Consider the following 12,711-nt stretch of genomic DNA (forward strand, 5'->3'; position numbering starts at 1 on the left):
AGCATATAGGAGGAAAGAAGGGAAAGCGGAGACATTATTGAAACCTTTAAATACATCAAGGGGGTGAATAAGGTGAAGGAGGGCAGTTCTTTCAATATAAAACGAAAATCAGGAACACAGGAACATGACCTCAAACTAACTGGAGGAAAGTTTTATTATTTTACTGCAGGGGTAGTTGATGCTTGGAATAAACTTCCAGCAGGGGTAGTGAGACAGTCGACAGTAGATGGCTTCAAACATGCTTGGGACAAACATAGATCTACGGTATAGTCAGACAATAAAATTAACGGAAAAAAATAAATAAATGAGCAGACTTAATGGACTACTCGGTCTTTTTCTGCTGTTACTTTTCTATGTTTATCTATGTCAATCACCAGTATTTTTATGATCCTGTATTATTTCTTAAACTTAATTTATCTAAAGATACATGATGTTAGGAAAAAGAATTGTATTTGTCTGCATTTTGTATTTTAGAATTGCTAATTTTATATTTAATGAAGCGTTAGGTCAGATTAAAGTGGATCTTGTACTGAAAGGACCATTTATTAAATCAGACTTTCCCCACCTTTACTTTAATTGTGGCCCGTAAAACAACACATCAGGTAAAAATCTATGGAAAATAAATGAGAAAATATATATAGATTACCACTGGCTTGATTGGGGTGACAACACGATCCTTCCAGTGAGATCCTGAGAACACAGCATATCTTAAACCTTAAAGCGCACTTCCACCCAAAAGTGGAACTTCCACTCATTTGTCTCCTCTCCCCCTCCGGTGCCACAATTGGCACCTTTCGGGTGGGAGGGGGGACAGGATACACGCTATTCTGTTCCCACTTCCGGGAGTCCGGGCCGTGGCCCGTGTCATCACTGCGGGGCTCCCTCCTCCTCTCCTTGTCGCCAGGCCAGTAGGAGAGAGGAGCGGGGCCTCGCGCATGTGCAGTAGGGTTCCCAGCTTGAAGCCATAAGGCTACACTGCCGGGTACCCTTACCCGCAATGGCAGCGGCAGCACCCGACAGCTGATGGAAACATCAGCTGCGGTGCCAACTTCGCTGTACTCCAGGACAGGTAAGTGTCCTATTGTTAAAAGCCAGCAACTGCAGTATGTGTAGCTGCTGGCTTTTAATTTTTTTGGGGGGGCAGAACACCGCTTTAAGGCTGCATTCACACCTGAGCATTTTCAGCTCATAAAACGCTCGTAAAACGCCTGAAAATTGCCCAACAAGCAAAATCCCATTCATTTCAATGGCACCTGTTCACATCTAATGCCGCGTACACACGAGCGGAATGTCCGCCAGAGAAAGTCCGATGGAAGCTTTTCATCGTATATTCCGATCGAGTGTATGCCTTATTTTTTCGAAAATTCTGACGGACCTAGAAATAGAACATGTTCTAAATATTTCCGACGGAACCAATTCCTATCGGGAAAACCGCTCGTCTGTATGCTATTCCGACGGACCAAAAACGACTCATGCTCTGAAGCAAGTGCAAGACGGAAGCTATTGGCTACTGGCTATTGAACTTCCGTTTTCTAGCCCCATCGTACGTGTTGTACATCACCGTGTTCTAGACGGTCGGAATTTGGTGTGACCGTGTGTATGCAAGACAGCTTGAGCGTAATTCCATCGGAAAAACCTTCACAGTTTATTCCGACGGCAAAACCGGTCGTGTGTACAGGGCATAAGCGTTTTGTCACCTGAAGCAAAACGCCTGAAAAATGCCCTAAGCTCAAAAAAGAATATGAGCTTCTTTGGGGCAGATTACAGGCCTTTCACATTGGTGACCTGAACAAAATCGCGGCAAAATCCCGGTAAAATTGCAGTAAAAACTACTTTGAAACGCTCAAGTGTGAATGCAGTCTTATTGCCTGTACACACGATCCGAAAATCGAGCGAAAGATATCGCTTTCGACACGATCGTACGATAATCGGAGCTTTCAAGAGCCGATCACGACAGTTCATCCGATATTATTTGATCGGACAAGCACAAAATTTTTCCTCGTACGATAACAGATTGTACAGTTTTCATTTAGTCAGTACAGCTGTCGTCCGAAAATACAATACAAATATACTACAACACATTACATCACTCTCGATTTTTTTTTCTGTCGTCCGAGAATTTTTGTGACTTTAGTAACCTATTCAATTTCTACTTGTGACTAGTAAGCAAAAAAAGTCGGACAATCTGTTGTCCGATTTTCGGATCGTGTGTACCTCAGCGTTCCCAAAATCTTTGCAGAAGGATCGTGCCATCACCCTCTGCCTAGCCACTACAAGTAGTAGCCAGAATTCTTGTTCTGTCAGTGGAAGTCAGAGACAGCCTAGCAATAAGTATTCTTAGAAGGGGATGAGCCATTTTCTCCCTCAATATTTCTCTCAATACAAGTTTCCTTTCTGTATGAGTTCTATGATTTTAAAGTTCAGAGAAAGACAGATACACACACTTAGATATAAAAACAGATTTGCCTTGTTGTTCATCCAGAGTAACCATACTAAATGAACATGTTTCCTATTTCAATTCATTTCTACCATTCGGAAGATGGGGTTCCTTTAGGCTGGATTCACACAAGTGTGTTGCGGTAATGAATGGTTAATACAAAACCCTGCTATGTGGTGCACTGCATTGCTAAGCATAGTGCATGCATCTTTTTTGGTATGTGTTAGTTTGTAAGGAAGCCCATTTAAATCAGTCTTTAAAGCCCACTTTTGACTATGGGGTTGATTTACTAAAGGCAATCAGACTGTGCACTTTGCAGTTGCTCCAAAGCTTAGTAAATGAGGGGAAGCTTTGCTGACTTCCATCACCCAATCATGTACAGGCAAAATGCTGTTTTTTAAATTTGTCTTGCATGTAAATGGGTATTCTTTGCAAAGTGAAGCTCTACTTAATTTACTAAGCTCTGGAGCAACTGCACTTTGTAAAGTGCACAGTCTATTTGCCTTTAGTAAATCAACCCCCATATGTCCAGTTTTATTGCTCTCTAGGACTGGTATTAATTTTTTCTACTCTAAATCTGGCCATAGATAGTGTGATTTTCAGGAAAGGAAAATCACCCTATTCCTCCTAGCTATTTTGTTCTGGCATCTAGAAAATCCAACCAGCTGGTTGTTCCCAAGTCAATCCATTGATTGATCCATCAATCAGTCAAACTGCCCATAGATGGTTCGAATTTCAGCAGGTCCCTGGTGAACCAGCCGAGATTCGAACCATCTTTAGTCAGCTTAAAGTGGATGTAAACCCTCAACTATACCCAGTGAAGTGAATAGCCTCAGGTGATACACAGAAATTAAACAAACCCGCCTACATAAGTTTTACATGTATAGCTGTGTTCAGCTTTGTACATGCTTTAGAAAGGGCACATTGTGTTAAAAATCTTTCTCTCTCTTTCAACAGCACATAGAGGTGGGCGTAGAGTCTGGGCATACACTGTGTGTGAGCTGATTGGAGAAAAGACACACACACACACACCCTCCACATAGGCAGAGGAATAAAGGAGCATGCAGAGATGTAGTCAGAATAGACAGGCTCAGTGCTTGTCTCCCTCTAAGCACCCTGCCCGACACAAATTTTCAGCTACTGTTATCTCATGTGCTGGAGAACTTGTCAGAAGTGACTCATGCTGATAACGGAGGAATGAAGCACCAGAGAGAAATGACACTTAGAGCTTTGGGGATAGATAAGTAAACACTACAGATATACAGTATGTGCTTAGTTCAACTTTCATAAAAGTCAAGATCATTTCTAAATAGCAGTATGTAGAGGCCCTCTGGTAATTTTAAGGATTATAAGGACCTTTTCTGGCCTGGTGGTTTGAAATTTTAGACCATAAGGCCTGGACCCATGATCTTATTTGGTGTAGGCAGAGTACATTCTTGCAATAACAATATTAACTTTATACTTGCTTTTGAGTCAAGTAAATCTCTTGCAGTATATTCTTAGTGTAGTGATTGTAATATAACACTTCTGATGTATACTGTACTTTAAGGTAATAATGTACAAAGCAATGGACATATCCATATATGGATTGGCCTGTCTGTGAATTGGCTGTATATATGGAGATTTCCTATTTCCAAGCTGAGAAATGATTGCTATATACAGAATGTCAGAGAATTATCTCCTGTCACACACAGGTCAATATATCCAGTGAAGAGATTTATCCATTCCACAATGGCAGCTCACGAAAGATGGATTTTGAATGGCTATACAGAAACATGTCCAAACTGCATTCAGCATTCTGTACCAGTCCTGATCCAGACAGGAATCCCCCTCTCTCTGTTTATTATAGCAGTGCCTGGCTACATAATAGTCAAATGTACTTACACTTACCAAACATTATCATCATTTTCTAGGCAGGTGTAGGCAATAATATTCAGAGATGAAATAGGACTAAATTGAGCAAAAAGTGGCAATAGTTCTTAATGAGGGATCATTAGGTCTCATTTTTCATTCTGATGAGACAGGTTGCATATGCTGACAGGAGAATACGACAGGCAGGGACTGGACAGGTCAAGCCATTTGCATTTAATCAATGTGCCTCATTATGTGGTATTAGCTGATGGTGGAAAGACAGATCATTCTCCTTAATATCACTGGAAACCTAAGCTATTTTGCTTTGAACAAGTGGCCTTCAAGTGTCTCCCTTTTCCTATTTATTTGTTTAGAGGACTGAAAGTGGGTCTACTGTGTTATGAGGGCAGAAATACAAGGACATTATTTTTACTGACTCTCAATAATTACTGCTGAGACAAAATAACACTTCAAACTTTATTGAATACAAACTGTTACCAGGTGCAAAACTTAAAAAATATAATATATCTGTATTAATTGTGGCAATCATGGGCACATTTTCCTGAACTGCTGGGTGAAGATTACGTTAATATGTTAATGGATGCATTACAAAATTTTAATGAATAATGATAAATAAGGCTGAACCACCAAACCGCTAAATACAGCATCAAACTTAGATATAGTGCCTGTTTTACACATCAAAGAATTGGTGTTTCTGTCCATCCAATCCTGAGATCTACACAGTGCTAGGACACAGCAGAGCCAGGTTGGTGACCTGATGTTTTTTTGCTAAACGTCTTCAGTTAAAGGCACTTTCACACGGGTGCCTCCATTTTGCAGGATCTGCTTGCTCAGCGGGGGATCACTCCGTTGAACCCCACTGAGCCGGTGGATGACAGGGCCATCTACACTTACTGGGCAAAGCGGAGACAGACCCAGTCCGACTCTCCTCTATGGGGAGATAGGATGAAAATGGACCACCTGTTCATTTTCATCCGATCCGCCAGACAGATGGAAAATAGGACCACCATCCGCCTGGATTTCGCGAACTGAAAAACTGACAGATGGACCTGATCGGACAGCCCGTGTGAAAGGACCAGTGGCCGTCGCTCATAAGGGGTGCATGGGCGCCGAATCCCCCTAATACATGCGTCCCACCCCTAATCTCTATTCAGGGATGGATGGATTTCATTGGGTTTTTTTTATTTTTGAAGCACATGATTAGAGCCTGAGGCTCTAATTGGCTTCAAAAAGAGTGGGCTTGGGGTGCAAAGCCCTTTGCCCCAAGCCCACCCACTTGTGTGACATTAGCAAATTAATATTCGCTAATGTCTTCCTGTTTCTCCTTCCGGGCCAATCAGGAAGCGGGTCCTGAGATCCGATTGGCTGGGACTCCTAAGGCCAGATTGGCCAGGAGTCCTAAGGCCCTATTGGCCGGAAGTCCTGAGGCCCGATTGGCCGGGAGTCCTAAGATCCAATTGGCCAGGAGGAGACATGACTGCTGGGACTCGGGCGGAGATGCAGTGTGAAAGCCGTCAAAGCCGCGACGCATGCATAAAAGCGACGGCATCCTGCACCAACAAGTGAAGATGGCCATAGCCCAGCATGTAGACAAGCCAATTTAAGATGCTGTTGAGGCGCCTCGGACTGTTGAAGGAGAGGTGAGTATTACAGACATTAGTAAAAGGCAGTAAAGCCTTACCACCTTCTTTCCCACCAGCCTGTGTTTGGACAGTGAAGGGTCAGCAACAGGTCACCCCCTCTGCATATACTGTTCTCTCCTCCTGTGAGCATGTTCTTGTCAGCACATGTGCACTGCAGCACACCCGATTGGCCCTAGTACTACCCCTCCCTCTTTCAATCTGACTTACACTGTATAGGGTCTGCATGAAGCTGATGGGAGGTCAAATTAGGGCACTTTCACTAGTTGCATTACATTTTTTAATTATTTTTATTGAACAAATGACTCTGAATTTATGTTATTTTTATATCTCCCTGGGGTTCAGGGTTCAACTTTAAAGTTTATCAAAAAAACGTAATATACTACTGGTGACTACATTAGTTTTATTTTTATCAGGCATGTTATCCTTTATTTTCACATTCAGTAAATGCTTGCAGTTTGGAATGGAGTAGGGCACTGTCATGTATTTTCTGCAGCAAGTGACCCCAGTGGGAAGATGTCAGCTAAGTCTCAGTCCTGCTGTGACGGCCAGAACTGTGAGCCAAGCTTCCCTCTTTTCATGGATTGTATTTTCCATATTTCTATAGAGACATAGAAAGCAGGCTGCTGACAAGGAACTGCTGAAGCATACATTTGCAGCATTTCTGTGCAACCAACCGTGTGGGTGGCAGATTCTCCATGGGAATATATATCAGAGAGGGGAAGCAGGAAGTTCAGTTTCAGCAAAGCCCTTCTCTTTCGAGGACTAGATGTGGAGAAGATCAAACTGATCAGAGAGGGCACAATCCATGCTCCACTCCAGATTAAATAAAAAATAGTTCTGTTTTAGATATAGTATATTTTTAAGTAAAAAGACCTTTTCATTTTCTATATTGAGATTTGTTGCTACTCCCTCTTGTGGCCACCTGCTTATCCCTGCAGCTGTTCAGCAGGGATGCTGTCTGTATAGCTAATAAAGCATAGCCTCATAGAGGGTCACCTGTTTTCAGCGTGAGCAAATTTGCCATGAGACAGTAGAAACTGCAAACCACAGCCAACGTGCAGCATTACTGAGCAGTAAGCACAACCTGGACATGTTATAAATACAAAATACCAGGCTCATGCACATGTAAATTTACAAACTGTACACAGAGATATTGATTATATAAAAGCTGTTCGTATGGACATACTAGATTTAAATATATAATAGACTTCCTTTAAAATGATTTGTTGGGCTAACTATATAGGAGATGCCATTGCTGAGTCGAAACAGTATGCAGGTCATAGGTTTCAATATGTTTAACCCAATGTTTCTCAACTCCAGTTCTCAAGGCGCCCCAACAGGTCATGTTTTCAGGCTTTCCATTATTTTGCACAGGTGATTTGATCAGTTTCACTGCCTTAGTAATTACCACAGCTGTTTCATCTGAGGGAAATCCTGAAAACATGACCTGTTGGGGCGCCCTGAGGACTGGAGTTGAGAAACTATACCTACATGCAATCAGTCATAAGCATATTTCAGATTGTACAAAACACACAAACACTCCCAGCAGTTAAAATACTGCCCAGAGGTCCTGAGATACAACAAGCCATAGGTAGCAACAAGTGGACATCTGTCAGAAATGCTCAGCCGGTGCAGCCCTCCACGGGTCAGGATATTATCCAGTAGGCAACTCATAAGACAACACAGGACAGCACAAAAGCCTAGCGCATTACCTGAGATTTTATTGTAGAAATGTAAAAAAGGACAAATATGAATATTCACAAAGGTAGAAGATAAATGAACATGATAAACTCTAGGCACAATCCAGTGTGGGGTTTGTGTGACTGAGATTTGATGCAATGCCTCAACGCTGGCTAACTGACATGTTTCGGAAGCGTACTCCTTTCCTCAGAGCTAAGACCTTTGTAAGTATTCATGTTGTCCTTTTTACATTTCTACGATAAAATCTCTGGTAATACTCTAGGCATTTGCACCCTCTTGTGTTTTCTTTATATTTCAGATTGTACAAAGACAGTAAAAAAAAAAAAAAAAAACTAACTGGGATTTTCCTCTATACCCTATTTTATCCAAAACTAAGAAATGTTCTGCTAGAGATAGACTTGAAACTAAAATGTTCCAAACTAGAGGAATTAGAAAAAAAACATAGGAGGTTAGGATCAAAGTAGTCTATGACATATTGAAGCAGTAAGCCATTCATACAAGGGTTTGGTAAAACGTAGAACCCTACCAAGTGATTTTTAAAAAAATGTTACAATAGTTGATAATTATTTGATTGTGATTGTTTAGAATAATGATAGGTCTGAAATAAATAAATAAATAAATAAGTTCTGATTCTGATATCAATGCATGTATTCTACTATTCCTGCAGCAAGATGGATTCTGGATATACTCAGAGTACTGTAATAATCATTTGGACGCCTGCATGGAACTCTCCAAGCTGATGAAGGACGGCAGGTACCAGCATTTCTTTGAAGCGTGCCGACTACTGCAGCAAATGATTGACATTGCCATCGATGGGTTCCTTCTGACACCTGTGCAGAAGATCTGCAAGTATCCGCTTCAGCTGGCTGAGCTACTAAAGTACACAGCACAGGACCACAGGTACCATTCATGAACAAAAACTGGCTTTAAATAAATGCATTTTATATCTTACTTTTTTAGCCTATTTAAGTTTTAGCATTCTACAGTTTGCTATATGTATTACTGCATGTCCTATTCCATATTCAGATAGCTAGAATTTTGATAGCTTGTATCATCAGATCCCTAGCATTCACAATGACAATGTATGTGTTCCTTAGAAATGGGGTTACTTCACCCTTCTCACTATTACTTTATTATAGCCTTTATTGTGGTTTACTAGCTGCCTGCCACTCATTAGAGGGCTGTGTTGGCTGCTAGTTAATCATACACTAAAGGCACTCATCCCAATGCATTCTTCTAATTAACAAGCTTTGAAGTCCGGAGGAGTAAAATGAATACATAAGGCTGAAATCAATAATGTGGCTGCAGTATCTCTTTGAGAAGATGGATTACCTATCTCTACCAGCTCCTAGAGCCAATACCTTTTGTTTCTCTTTATTACAATGCAAGACAACAGGAATACAATGTAATAGGTCTGTCCTGTCTTTATTACTTTTCCTGTGTTATATCAGGTTACCTTCTTGGATTGCGTTTTATTTATTGGCGATTGCTGTACGGTTGCATGTAATAGTGCTCATAAAATCTGACTAAGCCTGCTGTCTGCCTTTTATTTTTAATGCAGCTGCTTTTCAAGTGAAGCTTCTGCATGAAATAATTGTTGCCAGTTAGATAACAGATTTTTAGCCTGTTTTTTTTTTTTATGCAACGCAATTTATCTTTATACAGTAAAACATTGGATTGAGAGAAACTTTGGAGTGAGGGTGTTTTGCAAGACTAGCTAATTTTTTTTATAAATTTTGACTTGATTTACAAGTGATGTCTTGATATACAAGTAGTGTCATGTCACAACTGAGTATAAAAGAGAAGAGAGACTCCTCTAAGTGTGGTAATATGGTTACATTTAATGAAGGTACAACATTTAGCAACTCACATGGTTGATGATTACAAGAGGCACATCTAAGTATGCAGGCATGCGGGGTAAAGCTGTCCACATAGACCCTCCTCCTCATCAGTGGCGGCTGGTGCTCAAAATTTTTGGGGGGGCGCAAACAAACTGAAAAATTCTGAAAAAAACCTCCATCAATTGCAGCCTCACTGTGCCCATCAAACGCAGCCACTGTGCCAAACGCTGCCACTGTGCCCATCAATTGCTGCCACTGTGCCCATCAAATGCAGCCACTGTGCCCATCAAATGCTGCCACTGTGCCCCAAATGTTGTCACTGTGCCCATTAAATGCTGCCACTGTGCCCATCAAACGCAGCCACTGTGCCATCAAATGCAGCCACTGTGCGAACAAACGCAGCCACTTTGCCCATCAAATGCAGCCACTTTGCCCATCAAACGCTGCCACTGTGCCACAAATGCTGCCACTGTGCTCCAAATGTTACCACTGTGCCCATTAAATGCTGCCACTGTGCCCCAAATGCTGCCACTGTGTCCCAAATGTTGCCACTGTGCCCCAAGTGCTGCCACTGTGCCCCAAATGTTGCCACTGTGCCCCAAGTGCTGCCATTGTGTCCCAAGTGCTGCCACAGTGCCCCAAATGTTGCCACTGTGCCCCAAGTGCTGCCACTGTGCCCCAAATGTTGCCACTGTGCCCCAAGTGCTGCTACAGTGCCCCAAGTGCTGCCACAGTGCCCCAAGTGCTGCCACAGTGCCCCAAATGTTGCCACTGTGCCCCAAGTGCTGCCACTGTGCCCCAAGTGCTGCCACTGTGCCCCAAATGTTGCCACTGTGCCCCAAGTGCTGCCACTGTGCCCCCGCCATCTGCCCGGCACTTACCTTGTCTCGGGTGGGCAGCAGTGTCCGTTGTCTTCCATTTCTTCCCTGACCCCGATGTCTTCTCCTGCCCGCTCTTCCTCTCGTCCTCTGGTATGATTGGACACCTGATAGGTGTCCCATCACAGCGCCTGTCATTTCAGCTAATCAGGTGACAGGTAACACTGACCCGGCAACTTGATTGGCTGAGAGGTGGTTAAATGTTAGCAAAGTGAATTCCTTTGCTTTGCTAACATACAGCTAAGTGAGAAACGAACGCACAGCGTTGCGCCCGCTTCTCACATTTTTGGGCACCTATTAGAGCCTGTGGCTCTAATCAGTTGCTTCCAAAAACACCCCCGCTGGTGTAATTCAGAAAATTGTCCGGGCACCTGAATAGGGGATGTCAGCAGCGACCATAGATAGGTTCATGCCATGCATGAACCTATCTCTGGTGATTAGAGTGGTGCAGAAGGGGGGCGGTGCTCCTGCGCCCTTTATGAACGCACCACCACTGCTGCGCACTGCCATTGACGTCATCCCTTCCACGCTGCGCTCCACGAGCGCTTCAAGCCACGCTTTCAGATCACTCTACTGCAGGGTAGTCTTTCTGGTCATTATTGCAGTCTGACAGTGGTGAGAGCTGGTGGTGCAGAGGGTGGTCTATGTGGACAGCTTTACCCCGGATGCCTGCATACTTTGATGTGCCTGTTTTAATCATCAACCATGTGAGTTGCAAAATGTTGTATCTTCAATAAATGTAACCATATTGCTACACTTAGAGGCACCTTTCTTCCCTTTTATACTCTGTAGCTCCTACTGGATTTTGCTTCTAATCCCCTTGTGGAGGCTTCCATTTGTGGATGGACATTTTATGGTTACACAACCTGGTCACATTGCTATAATCTTTTTATATAGACTATAAACTGAAGGACTTGTGAATAAATGTTTGTAGAACAAATCATTTGAGTTTCCATTATTTCCTATGGGGAAATTCACTTTGATATACAAGTGCTTTGGATTACAAACATGTTTTCCGAACGAATTGTGCTTGCAGTCCAAGGTTTTACTGAACTACTGTTTGGGTCATAAACAGGGCAATTCAAAACAGCCATAATGAAACTTTCTGTCAGTAGTTCCCTCAAGAGCTACCTGTGCCTATTTCAGGCAAGCATTTGCACCAGTGTCGGTAACATTAAACATGCAGCAAATTCAGGTAGTTCTTCCGACTGCCATGATAAGAATCTGTTGCTTTGGCAGCGACAAATTCTTAAAGAATTGCCACCAGTTCTCAGATTAAGAAACTGGCAGTAATGAATCAACTCTGAGCTGGGGTACAGAGGTACTACAATGCTCAGAGCGGACCCCACCTGTGCTAGGAATCTCTCATGAATGTGATTCCTGGCTATAGTCAGGGCCCATCCTAGGGTCACAGATGCCTGGGTGCAGAAATATTTCTGGCGCCCCCATGTGGGCGTGGTCATCTTACCAACTCCTCCCCTTTTACAAATGTTTCTATGGCAATGACTCAAACACAGAGATGCTCCCCTAAGAAGTCTTCGTTACCCTGGGATCCTCCCATGATCTCTTAACAATAAAGCAAATACAGCAAGAGCGTACACTAATGAGACCTGGAGGGGAGTCTCTCTGATGCACACAAAGAGGGCTTCTGTTAGAGAGAGTGTTAGAAAGAGCCCCCAGGCATAGTACAGGAGATGGTCAGAGACTGCAGACATAGTTCAGGAGATGGTCAGAGACTGCAGATATAGTACAGGAGATGGTCAGAGACTGCAGACATACTACAGGAAACGGTCAGAGACTGGAGAAATGTTACAAGAGATGGTCAGAGACTGCAGACATAGTACAGGAGATGGTCAGAGAATGCGGACATATTACAGGAGATGGTCAGAGACTGCAGACATACTACAGGAGACGGTCAGAGACTGGAGATATAATAAAGGAATTGGTCAGAGACTGCAGACATTATACAAGAGATGGTCAGAGACTGCAGACATGACACAAGAGATGGTCAGAGACTGCAGATGTTACAAGAGATGGTCAGAGACTGCAGACGTTACAAGAGATGGTCAGAGACTGCAGACATAATACAAGATTTGGCCAGAGACTACAGACATGTTACAAGAGATGGTCAGATACTGCAGACATGTTACAAGAGATGGTCAGAGACTGTAAACATGTTCCAAGAGATGATCAGAGACTGCAGACATGTTACAAGAGATGGTCAGAGACTGGTCAGACTGCAGACATTGTACAGGAGATGGTAGGGAATACGAACATATTACAGGAGATGGTCAGAGACTGCAGACATACTACAGGAGACGGTCAGAGACTGCATACAT

The 12,711-nt window shown here is 42.9% G+C and overlaps 1 protein-coding gene across 2 annotated transcripts in view; it reads left to right on the top strand.

Moving 5' to 3' along the window:
• The window catches only part of ARHGEF9 (Cdc42 guanine nucleotide exchange factor 9), a 653,254-nt gene that overhangs the window by 531,791 nt on the left and 108,752 nt on the right, over positions 1-12,711 (top strand). For both annotated transcript variants that reach the window (XM_073599469.1, XM_073599470.1), the window contains one exon: positions 8,321-8,553. In XM_073599469.1, coding sequence (XP_073455570.1) covers positions 8,321-8,553 — 233 coding nt within the window. The remainder of the gene's footprint in view (positions 1-8,320; positions 8,554-12,711) is intronic.

The sequence above is a fragment of the Aquarana catesbeiana genome, linkage group LG09 (assembly GCF_042186555.1).
Source record: "Aquarana catesbeiana isolate 2022-GZ linkage group LG09, ASM4218655v1, whole genome shotgun sequence".
NCBI classification, from domain to species: domain Eukaryota; kingdom Metazoa; phylum Chordata; class Amphibia; order Anura; family Ranidae; genus Aquarana; species Aquarana catesbeiana.